Raw genomic sequence first — 12628 nt, 5'->3', positions numbered from 1 at the left:
CTCAACCTGGGCATGTGCCCTGACCAGGAATTGAACCGTAACCTCTTGTTTCATGGGTCAATGCTCAACCACTGAGCCATGCCTGCTGGGCTATTTCTTTAAAACAATTTTTTTTAAATTGATTTCAGAAAGGAAGGGAGAGGGAGAGAGAGATAGAAACATCAGTGATCAGAGAGAATCATTGATCAGCTGCCTCCTGCATGCCCCCCCCTGGGAATTAAGCCTGCAACCCAGGCATGTGCCCTGACCGTGACCTCCTAGTTCATAGATTGTTGCTCAACCACTCAACCATGCTGGCTGGGCAGGAAGTTTTATTTCTGATATAAATGGGAGGCTTCTGAGGTAGAGGACTTGGGACTTAGGCTGGGTCTAGTTGGGAGGGAAGAATTGGAGAGTGGCTTTGAGTTTCAGGATGGGTTTCTGGTGTGGGGTTATGGAGGCACCCAAACTTGTACATGGTTGGTGAGAGGTATAGAAAGTGGAACTGAGTATGTGTGGGAGGAGGCATTGCAGACCCCAGAGGAAAAGGAAGGCAGGACCTAATGTTGTCTGTATACTCCTAAGTCCCCAACATGATGGTCAGGGCTTGGTCAGCACCAGGGACAGCTCCTGTCACTTGCTCTCCCTTTGCACGGTCCCCTTCCTTTCTGTCTCCTCAGTCACAGTTACATCTGGGCTGCCTCTCAGGCACCCCAGCCTTCTTCTCAGTGAGATCTGAGAATGGGCCTGGGTTCTCCCCACCCTGTCGTGAACCTGAGTCTCCTTAGAGATGATAGAACTGATTACTTTTATATTCCTTCCCTGTTCTTTTCCCAACTTTTGCACAAATTCTGTGTCCATTCTTCATCCTCGATCAATCTCTTCCCATGCCAGCCTTTCATGTGCCATCCCCTGAGGCCACTCTGTCCCCCTGCCCCTGCTCGAGTCTCACCTTAAGAGTTTCTCAATTCTCTTCTCCTACTACGTGCTAACCAGTGCTTCTTCCTCCTTTTCTGTCCCTCCCCCATGACCAGTGTAGCACATGAGCTAGGAGAATGAGAAGTCAAAGCCCAGCTTCTGAAATCAGACCTAGGTTTGATAGATTGTGCCACTGACTTGCTGTGTCTTATTAGACAGGCAGTTAGCTTCTTTGAATCTCAGCCTCCTGACCTATATAATGGGACAATTCTTACTCCAAAGACTGTAAACTCTGAGGATGTATAGTGCCTGATGAACAGTAATACTCAATGTTTGCCTACCTGACCGACTGCAGGTAATAGCAATGCTTTCAGTACATGTGATATGCAAAGGACTACTTGTAAGGTTTTATGTCTAAATTGTTTAGACTCCCAACAATCCTATTAGGAGTACTATTGCTACAAGCCCCATTCTGCAGATTAGGAGACAGCCATGGAGAAGTTGGAGTTGCTCAAACTGGAGTAATTATTTTCAGGGAATGGGTGTTTCTGAGAGTGGGCAGTGGGCTGAACCAGAAAACTCCCTGCGGCTGGAGAGAGCTAGAGGAACTACAGTACCCACAAGGCTCCGCATCTCCCCCGGAAGTACTTCCGGTTGGCCTTGTGCTGTGAGGCCGATGGGCGGTTTGGTAGGCGACGATTGGAGAGCCGGAGCTGTGCTGGTTTGAGATTGGTAGATTGCTATCAGCCCCGCCTCGAGACCCGGAAGTAATCTCCGGTTGGGTCACGTGTAGCGAGGAACGGGAGTTTTGGACGCGCGACTAGCTGTTCCACTGCTGGCGGCCTGAGTCCCAAGCTCCCCGCGCTCATTAAAGGACTGTGACCCATTGAGGACGCGGAGGCCGAGGGATCCCCGCTGCTTCCCGCCACCTAAGCTGTACCTCATGGAGTCTACATTCAGCAGCTCCGCCGAGGCGGCGCTGCAGCGGGAGGCGGGGGCCGCCGGGCTGCTCACGCCTCTCGCGGACCTGGACCGAGTGTACGAGCTGCAGCGTGTCGTCGGTTTTGTCCGTGACCTGGGGTGCCAGCGGGTGAGGGCAGGTTGGGGAGGATGGCTCACCTCTCGGATGGGTCGCCCATAGGATCGGGGTCTCGGGGTAATTTTGTGCGGATGGAGGGGGAGGGGGTGAGGTGCTTCTCTGGGACGAGAGGCTTTGAAGGTTGGGTGGGTGGGGACTCCCGGAAGGTTTTCCTTGAAGAGACGACCCTCGGTGGAGGAGAGGCCGTTTCTGACTCCACGATTATGTTTACAGGTGGCCTTGCAGTTCCCCGACCAACTGCTGGGAGATGCTGGGGTTGTGGCTGCACGACTGGAGGAGACCACGGGGTCGAAAATGTTCATTCTGGGGGACACAGCCTATGGCAGGTGTGACGTTGAGCTTCAGGACGGTGACCTAGGGACCCAGGGTTTGTGGTGGTTTCCCTCCAGGACAGTGCCTGCCCCTAATGGCTATGATTCTCTTTGGTGATGCTCGATGACTGCCCTCCTCGCAGTGACGGTGTCTTTCCATAGCATCGTTTTCTTCGCCGACACGTTTCCCACTGATGACAGGAACTCTCTGGTGAAACCTTTCTCGCCCCTGGTATCTCCCCTGCAGCTGCTGTGTGGATGTGCTGGGTGCGGAGCAAGCTGGGGCTCAGGCCCTTGTGCATTTCGGCCCTGCCTGCTTAAGCCCTCCAGCCCGCCCGCTGCCGGTGGCCTTCGTCTTCGGTCAGCGTCCTGTGGCCTTGGAGCTCTGCGCCAAAGCCTTCGAGGCCCAGAACCCGGACCCCACCGCCCCTGTGGCGCTGCTGAGCGAGCCGGCCTGCGCCCACGCCCTGGGTGAGGGGTTTTGTCTGGGCATGCAGGGAGAGTGGGTCCGCTATTTTGTTCCTCATTTTCCCGTTTCAGTACATCCCAGAGAGTTCTCACTGTGGGCTTGACCCCAGCCTTTGCCGTTGGGTCACACTCAGTCTTCTGGGGAACAGGGGAGCTCCTGTTTTGCCAGGCCCCAACCCTGACACCACTTCCTTCTTCCAGAGGCCTTGGCCACTCTCCTTCGCCCACGGTACGCGGACCTGCTTGTCGCCAGCCCAGCTCTTCCCCTGCCAGTGGGCTCCCTCAATTCAGAGCCTGAACCCCTGCAGCGTTTTGGGCGTCGCTTCCCCCTGGCCCCGGGAAGGTGTCTGGAAGAGTATGACGCTTTCTATGTGGGAGGCTCTGGGGCCAGCTCTGACCCTGACCTCGATCCTGACCTGAGCCGGCTGCTCTTGGGCTGGGCACCAGAGCGGTCCTTCTCCTCCTGCTGCCCAGACACAGGGGGGACCCGTGATGAAGGTGCCCGGGCTGGGCGGCTAAGGGCACGTAGACGATATCTGGTGGAGAGGGCCAGAGACGCTCGCGTGGTGGGGCTGCTGGTGGGCACGCTGGGTGTGGCCCGACACCGGGAGGCGCTGGCACACTTGCGGAGCCTGACTCGGGCTGCCGGCAAGCATAGCTATGTGTTAGCTCTGGGGCGGCCCACGCCTCCCAAACTTGCCAACTTCCCTGAGGTAGATGTCTTTGTGCTGTTGGCCTGTCCTCTTGGTGCCTTAGCTCCCCAGCCTTCTGGTGGCTTCTTCCGGCCTGTATTGTCACCATGTGAGCTGGAGGCTGCCTGCAATCCTGCCTGGCCATCTCCAGGCCTGGCTCCCCACCTCACACACTACGCAGACTTGTTGCCTGGTGAGTGGTGGGGCACTGCCTGAGCTGCAAACAGGTGGGGCCTGGAAGCAGGGGGCCAGTATGGATCATCTTTTTCCCTCCTAGGCTCTCCCTTCCACGTGCCCCTCCCGCCACCTGAATCAGAACTGTGGGACATCCCAGATGTGTCACTCATTACTGGGGAGCTTCGACCCCCGCCTGCCTGGAAGCCATCAAATGATCCTGGATGCTCAGCCCTGACCCCACGGCCTCAGCTGGAGCTGGTTGAGAGTAGCCCCGCAGGTAAGCGTGCCAAGTCTCCACTCCCATCGGAATTCTCCCGGATTCCGGCCACTCAGCTTCAGTCCCCTCTCTTTGCAGCCTCGTTCCTTAGTTCTCGGAGCTGGCAAGGGCTGCAGCCTCAGCTGGGTCAGACGCCAGTGACAGGAGTCGTGAGCGGAAGACGAGGAATTGCCATTGCCTATGAGGATGAGGGAAGCAGCTGATATCCTGTGGGGCCAGAGACACAGATGAACTTAAGGATCACTGCGGACTCTTCCGGTCCCAGGTGCTGCAGGCTTCAGTGCAGATATGGCCAAGCCCAGGAACCACACCATGCACAACCAGTTCCGAAAATGGCACAGAAATGGCATCAGGAAGGAAATAGATCCAAAGTTCCTGAGAAACATACGCTTTGCCAAAAAACACAACAAGAAGAGGCACGTCGACAACACTAACACCATGAGCACACGTGCCAAGGCTATCGAGGCCTGCGTAAAGCCCAGGGAAGTCAGGCTGGGATCCCAGAGGGGCAGCTGCAAGCTCGTCAACTTGTCTACATCCTTCACCCCAAACTTGGGAGATGTGCTTGTGTCCCATCACTAAGGGTCTCAGGTACTGCTGGCCAAAGGCCACCGCAAGGCTTAAACCAAGCCTCAGGCTGCAGCTGCAGCTGCAACTCAGGCTTAGGCTCCCAAAGGTCCCCAGACCCCCATAAAGGCTCCACAGGAGAGGCCTCTGTCTGCTGATGTGAGGACGGAAGGACTGGTGTGACCCCTGGAACTAGTGTCCTCCTGTGCTATTTGTACAAATAAACCTGAGGCAAGATCTGTTAAAAAAAAAAAAAAAAAAAATCACTGCTAAGACCTTTTAGTGCTCCCTGTACCAACCTCGCCCCTCTGCCAGGATCCTTGAAGGAGCCTGGGTGGAGGGAGGGCAGGCAGCCCCTCACTAAGGATAGGATCCAGCTTTGTCTTGTACTGACACTGGCACACGGCTTAGCACATACTGGCTTAGCAACATGTTTGATGTTTGACTGGTGGGGACTGATTTGGGGCATTCCTGAAGCCTTCTAGGCCCATCTGTTCTAGGAGCAGCCCAGGACCTCTGGCCGATCCCAGTTCCTGGTGTGCAGTTAAGGGTCTGTCCTTTTCAAAGGCAGGTTATAGATGGTCTAGACCAGGGTTTCTCAGCCTCCGCACAACTGATGTTTTGGGCCAGATAACTTTTTAAAATATATTTTTATTGATTTTTTATAGAGAGGAAGGGAGCGGGATAGAAAGTTAGAAACATCAACGAGAGAGAAACATCGATCAGCTGCCTCCTGCACATCCCCACTGGGGATGTGCCCACAACCAAGGTACATGCCCTTGACCAGAATCGAACCTGGGACCCCTCAGTCCACAGGCTGATGCTCCATCCACTGAGCCAAACCGGTCAGGGCAGTGATGGCGAACCTTTTGAGCTCGGTGTGTCAGCATTTTGAAAAACCCTAACTTAACTCTGGTGCCGTGTCACATATAGAAATTTTTTGATATTTACAACCATAGTAAAACAGATTTATATTTTTGATATTTATTTTATATATTTAAATGCCATTTAACAAAGAAAAATCAATCAAAAAAATGAGTTCGCGTGTCATAGGTTCGCCATCACTGGGTTAGGGCCAGGCCAGATAATTTTTATTGTGAGGGGCTATTCTGTGTTTTGTAGCATGTTCAGCATCATCCCTGATTTCTGCTCACTAGATGCCAGGAGCATACACTTCCTGGTTGTGATCATCAAAATTATCTCCAGACACTGGCAAGTGTCCCCTCTGGAAGCAATTTGCCCCCAGTTGAGAACCACTGGTCTATACTTGTGCTGTCCAGTAGACCAGCTAGTTAAATTTTAAACAATTTAAGATTAAAAACTCAGTTTCCTGGTCACACTAACCACATTTCACCGCTCAGGTAGCCATGTAAGAGGACAGCGCAGCTGTAGGACATTCCCATCTTCACGGAGAGTTCTGGTGGACAGTGCTGATTTGTTTCTCAGGGAGATTACAGAAACTTGAATAAATCAGATACTTTTTCTTCTGTTTCTTTTTATGCGTCAAACATGGCAGGTCCTGTGGGTGGAGATCTGAATTGTCTTTGAATTTCTGGCCTCACTGTGTAAAATTGAAGAGAGGGGTTAAATAGACAATCACCACACACTGAAACAGTACTCTGTGAGAAGGGAAGCCCACGGGGGCAGCTGGAGCCCAAAAGAGGCTTCTCAGAAGGGGTGATAAACTGAATCACCTGGAGGGAAAAAAGTGTTATCAGGAGAGAAGGCGTGAAAAGGACACTTGGATAAAGGACACACCATTCTTAAACCAGCATGGTGGGTGCTTTAGGCAGAGTGGAGTTGCTGGACCCTAAAGGTTGAGAGGGGTGAAGTGAAATAACTCAACTTCTTCATTTCACACATTTTCTGAGAATCTTGGCATATTGGCAATGTCCAGGGTGTTGAACATGTAACTTTCAGTATGTTAAAATCCATATCACTGTAGAGCAGCAGTTCTCAACCTGTGGGTCGCGACCCCTCTGGGGGTCGAACAACCCTTTCACAGGGGTCACCTAAGACCATTGGAAAACACACATATAATTACATATTGTTTTTGTGATTAATCACTATGCTTTAATTATGTTTAATTTGTAACAATGAAATTGGGGGTCACCACACATGAGGAACTGTATTAAAGGGTCGTGGCATTAGGAAGGTTGAGAACCACTGTAGAGCAAACCAATACGTCAAAATCAAAAGGGATCAACCAATTGACAAGATAGAATATATTGCAAATGTAGTGTAAGCATCTTTAAAATGTATGTATTGCCCTAGCCGGTTTGGCTCAGTGGATAGAGCATCAGCCTGAGGACAGAAGGGTCCCAGGTTTGATTCCAGTCAAGGGCACATGCCTGGGGTTGTGGGCTCAATCCCCAGTAGGGGGTGTGCAGGAGGCAGCGGATCAATGATTCTCTCTCATCATTGATATTTCTCTCTCTCCCTCTCCCTTCTCTAAAATCAATAAAAATATAAATAAGTAAAATGTATGTATAAAATAAACATTTGAGTGCAAAAAATAACATGTACAAAATAGGAACAAAGTAAGATTTAGAAAATGGTAAATGTATAAATATTTAACTTCAACACTTAAAAAATGAATAAAAATTTTTAAATATTTTGTTATTGCATTTATTTTTTTATTTTTATTGATTTCAGAGAGGAAGGGAGAGTGATAGAGAGAGAGAAACATCAATGATGAGAGAGAATCATTGATCAGCTGCCTCTTGCACCCCCCCCCTATTGGGGACCAAGCCTGCAATCTGGGCATGTGCCCTTGACCAGAATTGAACCCAGAACCCCTTAGTCCTCAGGCTGATTGATGCTCTATTCACTGAGACAAACCAGCTACGGCGACTAGATATTCTTTTATTTTGTAAATTTAATAATTTTTAAACTCCAATACCCAAAACATTTCAGCATGTAATCAATAAAACAATTTTTTTCAATTACACTTTACATATTTTGTATTAAATTTCATGTGTACAGCATAGTGGTTAAGACAATCATATACTTTACAAAGTGTTCCCCCCAATAATTCAAGTACCCACGTGGCACCATACATAGTTACTACAATATTATTGACTATATTCCCTATGCTATACTTTACACCCCCTTGACTATTTGGTAACTACCAATTACTAACATGTATTGAGCACCCACTGTGTGCCAGACACTGGAAATACAACAGTGAGATCAACAGAAATCCTTTCACGATGCTTACATTCTCATGGGTGGGGAGAGATGGATAACTTAGACACTCAGTATGCCAAATGGTGGTAAGTGTTACGGAGAAATACAGAGCTGGGAAGGGAGTGTAAGGGAGAGGGGGTTGCAATATTAAACAGGATGGTCAGAGCAGGCCTTATGAAGAAGGTGAAAGAAGACTGAAAGGAAGTTACGGAGTGAGTTACATGGATAAAAATTAGGAGAAGCAGAGAGAACAAGTGCAAGGCCAATGCGGTGAGGGTATGGCTGGTATGTTCAAGGGATAGCAAGGATGCCCGTGCAGCCAGAGGAGTTGGTGGGGGCGTAATAGAGATGAAGTTCGGAACCACATTGGTGGAGGCCTCGTAAGCCATTGAAAGGACTATGGCTTTTAGAGTGGAATTGAGCCACCAGGGCATTTTAAAGAGTGACATGATCTTGCTGAAGTTTCTTGGGATCCCAGAGCAGGCGACCACCTTGCCTCAGGGTTGGGGAAGGCTCCGGGAAGAACGATTTCTGAGCTCGGTAGCTGCTAGCCGGGCTCAGGGTGAGCCCTAGGCAGCTGGCGTCAGGCAGAGGGAAGAGCTTGAGGAGTGGAGCACAGCACCCTAGCGGGACAGATGTCCGCACGGGGTCGGAGGCCACGCTAGGGAGGCCCGCGGGCAGGCTCGGGTGCAAGGCAAGGCTGGACCGAGCAGGGCGGAGGGCGCCCGAGCCGCCGCTGCAGCGCGAAACTACACCAACCACAATGCTCAGCGCCGTGGTTCCGGGGAGGCGAGCACCAGACCAGCCGCGGCGCGAGCCCGGCCCGGGTCAGGTGGTGCCGGCGCGTCACGTGGGCGAGTCAGGTGACCGTGCGGGCGGCGGACTGGCTGCGGGGCGGACGGTGGACGCAGGGACGCGGCTTCAGCTCTGGTTCCACCGACCCGTGCCCCGCCGTCACCGCCGCCATGACGGGGCTAGCGCTCCTGTATGCCGGGGTCTTCGTGGCCTTCTGGGCCTGCATGATCGGCGTGGGTGAGGCCGGGCCCTGGCGGGCGGGGCCAGCACCCGGGCCGGGCGGGCCGGTCTGGAGCCCGGCGGGGGTCGTGGGGTCCCGGGACCGCCGGGCTGCAGCGCGGGCTCTGTCCCCCGGGCTCCGGGAGTTGCCGCGCGCCCGTGGGGGCCTCTGACCCCGACCGAGGAGACCCGACCTCCCGCTGCTGGAGGAGGGGCGCGGGCGGGGGTAGGTGGGGGCCGCCCAAGCAGCCCTGGTCGCGTTCGGTCGTCCCGCCCCCCTGCCCCGGCTCGCGCTGTCGCCCCCCTCTTGCACCGGACCGGCCTGCTTGGGTCCTGAGCAGGCGGCTCCAGTTCCTCCTTTTCGGTCGTTTAGCCACCCCACCCCCCACTCCCAGCTTGTTGGGGCAACAGCGGCGCGGACCGGGCTGGCGGGATCCGGTGGAGCTCGGCCAGAGCCCTTGCTCCCTCCCTTCTTCCAGGGAATCCAGGCCTGCGAGCTGCTGCCCCCAAGGGTCTGGGTCTGGGAGGTGGTGTCACCGAGCGCGGTGTTACTGAGGGAGTGGCAGGAAATGGAGGCCTGAGCAGACAGCCGTGCTTTTGCGCGGGGCCCGCTTGACTTAGGTGTACGCAGCCCTTTGAGGGAGCCCATCAGCTGGGCAGGAACTTCCTGTCTAAGTTGGGGAGCTTCTCTCTGGAGAGCAGCCCCTAACCCCCCCCTTTTTTTCCCTCTCTGCTGCAGGGATCTGCTACACCATTTTTGACTTGGGCTTCCGCTTTGATGTGGCATGGTAAGGGCGGGCAAGGAGAGGATTCCCCCAGGAGCTGCTGCTTGCAGCCTTCCTTCTCGAATTTGAGCCCCCTCCTCCACCCCGTCCCCAGCTGCCTGGGGTGTGGACCTTTGGGAGATGAGGAGTCTTTTAGCAACCAGTACTGGTGGGGCTGGAGGTGCGGGGGAGTGAATTTGGTGCCCACTTATCCACCAAGACTGAATTGCTTTCCTCCTGTCTCTACACCAGGTTCTTGACAGAGACTTCCCCCTTCATGTGGTCAAACCTGGGCATTGGCTTAGCTATCTCCCTGTCTGTGGTTGGGGCAGCGTGGTGAGTGTTGGGGTGGTGTGATTCGGGGGTGGGGATTGAGTCATAGCAGGTGGTGGTGCTGGGTCCTTAGTCACCCTGGGGGCACTGACAAGCTTGGCCTCTGCTCATTGGTTTCTTCTCCTTCCTCCAGGGGCATCTATATTACTGGCTCATCCATCATTGGGGGAGGGGTGAAGGCCCCTCGGATCAAGACCAAGAACCTGGTCAGGTAAGTTAGGGCCCTTGGAAGGCTGTCAGAACCAGCTGCATTGGGAGCTGCCCATTTGTTTGACTTGACATTCTGCTCCCGAGCAGCCTCCTGATAAGGTGGGTTGCTAGTGGGGGAAAGGTGACGGGGGACTCTGTGAGGAGGAAGGTTGATTGCTTTCTAATCTCTCCTCTCAACCCCCTTTACCCACCACTACTACCTCCAGCATCATCTTCTGTGAGGCTGTGGCTATCTACGGCATCATCATGGCAATTGTCCTTAGCAACATGGCTGAGGTATGGAGCACCAGGGGGGTTGGGCATCTATTCCAGTGTGTTCTGCACATTGCTTGGGGAGTACAGAGGAACATAGAGGTTGGTTTCTGATGACTTCTCTGCCTCCCTCAGCCTTTCAGTGCCACTGACCCCAAAGCCATTGGCCACCGAAACTATCATGCAGGTAGGTGTGTGTGTGAAGACACACCGCTAGGACATCTGCTTTCCCCTTCCCACCCCCAGTTTAGACACCTCATTTTGATATTTGGTCACCTACTTGGGCCTGCTTTGCACAGTGGGGCTGTGATTGGCCTCACTGCCCTCTTTCCATTCCCCCAGGCTACTCCATGTTCGGAGCCGGCCTCACCGTGGGCCTGTCTAACCTCTTCTGTGGCGTCTGCGTGGGCATCGTGGGCAGCGGGGCCGCCCTGGCTGATGCCCAGAACCCCAGCCTCTTTGTGAAGATTCTTATCGTGGAGATCTTCGGCAGCGCCATCGGGCTCTTTGGGGTCATCGTCGCGATCCTACAGGTGCTGAATGCTGGGGAGCCTCTGTCCTTGTCCCTAACCCAGACGCGCCCTCCTTCCAGAGGAGCTACAGTGCTCCCGCCTCCACCCGTGGGACCCCTGAACAGCTTCTACCACCTCGTTCCCATCTTCTGGTTTTCCCCTTTTGAAGCTTTCGGCTTAATTTTGTTTCTAATCAGGAAACACTGACAACTGTCCTATTTTTTCCCCCCTGTTGTTTTGTGTCTGTGTTTCATTTAGTATCTCTCTTTTTGTTTGTCTCCATGATTGGGATCTTGTCTGTGTCCAAATAAGTCTGTCTCGGCGTGTTTGACTGTGTTTAGCAGGGCCTGTGTGTATCTATGCTGTCAGTTGAATAGCATGTCTAAATCGTGTCCTATCTGTCTGACATTGTCTGAGTTTGTGGCTAACGATCAGCCTGAGGACCTGAGGGTGACTGGGGGTGCCTGACTGGGTTGACTCTTGGTGACTGGCATTGTCTATATGCCACTTCTCTCCACCTTTCTGTTCCACAGCCTGACTGTCCCTGTTCATCTGTGTTTGTCTGTCACAGCATATCCATTCTGGTCCAGTCGTCCCCCTGTTGTCATCTGTCCATCTCACCATGAGTTTGTTAGGTCTGATCTTCTGTCATTTGTCACTCTTACCTATTCCTCTATCTCTACCTGATTTCTCCTGTTCTTGTTTTGCAGACCTCCAGAGTGAAGATGGGTGACTAGACGGTCTGTGTGGGGCCGCGCCCCACTCTTATTTATTTGTGGTTTTCCTGGGGCAGCTGGAGCTGTGCCCCTTTCGCAGGGCTCGGTGTTCTGGGCCCTCCCTGCACTCACTTCTTGCTGCCTGTCGACTTGGAGGCACTGCCTGGCTGGATCCTCAGTGTGGGGAGTGGGCTGCTGATGACTGTGCAGCTCTGCACCTGCGTCCCACCTCCACCCCCAACCTGTCTTCCCAGTGTGTGAAATAAATGTGGTATTTGTCTGGGTCAGTGCTGCTGTGGTTGCCCTTCTTACCGCCTTTCCCAGGACGGTAAACAGGCCTGTAGGCCTCAGCCTCCTGCCAGCCTCCTGCCACTCACACAGACTGTCTCTGCTCTGGGCAAAGCTGGCGCCTGGGTGGGATGGGAGGGTGCTGGGCTGCGGACTCTGTGCCCCTGAAAATCTGTATTGAAGGGCATAAAGAATGGGGAGGTGTGGGCTCAGGTGTTCGTGGGGGGCAGGATGGGGAGTGTCCGCCTAGTCCTATGCCCTTGGGACTCTGCAAATCCAAACTGGCCATGCCTACTTCCCTGGCTCTGCCCTCAGGCATCCAGCACTTCCTAGCCTGGTGGGGCTTGGAGCTTATTAATTTGCCTCTGCCTATCCCAGCCCCATCCCCTGCCAGTGACTAATTTGATCCCTTGTTCCTGGGGCATTGTCCAGTCTAACCCAACCTCCTGTGACCCTAGAAGCCCCAGCCACCATCAGGCCCAAGCCACAAACTTTTGTGCATGCCTTTAAGGGTCCTGCTCAACCAGCGCCCCCTCCGCTGGCCCTGGCCGACCTTGAATAACGCTCCCATCAATGAGTTGCCAAATCCCTAACCTCCCCGCCCTAGTCAGCCCCTTCGGCCGAATTCGCGCTCCAACCCAGACCCCGCTCCCCCGCGATGGGTTTGACCTATCCACACCCTCTCCAGGCCGGACCTTGAATCCAAGCCCTCGAGAGAGCCTGACCGATTCCCTGCGCCCCGCCCAGGTCCTGTGCCACCTCCGTCCCCTCGCTCCGCCGCGCTGGGCCGCTGGCAGGGGCGGGCGTCGGGGGCGCGCGGCGGGTGCGGGTGCGGGCGCGCTGGAGGCGGGGGCCGCGGGGG

General features: G+C 54.0%; 2 protein-coding genes and 1 pseudogene across 3 annotated transcripts; all 3 read left to right on the top strand.

The window, feature by feature from the left end:
• Positions 1 to 1697: 1697 nt before the first annotated feature.
• DPH2 (diphthamide biosynthesis 2) lies at positions 1698 to 5971 on the top strand. Of its 2 annotated transcripts, XM_070404939.1 has the most exons (6): positions 1698 to 1987; positions 2210 to 2322; positions 2555 to 2778; positions 2977 to 3660; positions 3745 to 3921; positions 4000 to 5971. In XM_070404939.1, exons 1-6 carry the CDS (start codon positions 1841 to 1843, stop codon positions 4122 to 4124), a joined length of 1470 nt encoding a protein of 489 aa, XP_070261040.1. In that variant the 5' UTR covers positions 1698 to 1840; the 3' UTR covers positions 4125 to 5971. The 2 variants fall into 2 exon arrangements, with proteins under 2 accessions (XP_070261040.1, XP_070261039.1); XM_070404938.1 differs by having other exon boundaries at positions 3745 to 5971.
• On the top strand, positions 4210 to 4503 carry LOC139002381 (large ribosomal subunit protein eL29 pseudogene; annotated as a pseudogene).
• Positions 5972 to 8534: 2563 nt separating the features above from the next.
• Positions 8535 to 11765, top strand: ATP6V0B (ATPase H+ transporting V0 subunit b). The gene is made up of 8 exons (XM_070404937.1): positions 8535 to 8709; positions 9431 to 9479; positions 9708 to 9791; positions 9922 to 9999; positions 10205 to 10274; positions 10386 to 10437; positions 10593 to 10783; positions 11473 to 11765. Exons 1-8 carry the CDS (start codon positions 8643 to 8645, stop codon positions 11497 to 11499), a joined length of 618 nt encoding a protein of 205 aa, XP_070261038.1. The 5' UTR covers positions 8535 to 8642; the 3' UTR covers positions 11500 to 11765.
• The last annotated feature ends 863 nt before the right edge of the window (positions 11766 to 12628 follow it).

The sequence above is a fragment of the Myotis yumanensis genome, unplaced genomic scaffold (assembly GCF_028538775.1).
Source record: "Myotis yumanensis isolate MYYU_CA2020_CCGP unplaced genomic scaffold, mMyoYum1.0.hap1 SCAF_2, whole genome shotgun sequence".
Taxonomy (NCBI): domain Eukaryota; kingdom Metazoa; phylum Chordata; class Mammalia; order Chiroptera; family Vespertilionidae; genus Myotis; species Myotis yumanensis.
This window is presented reverse-complemented; position numbering and strand designations above follow the sequence as displayed.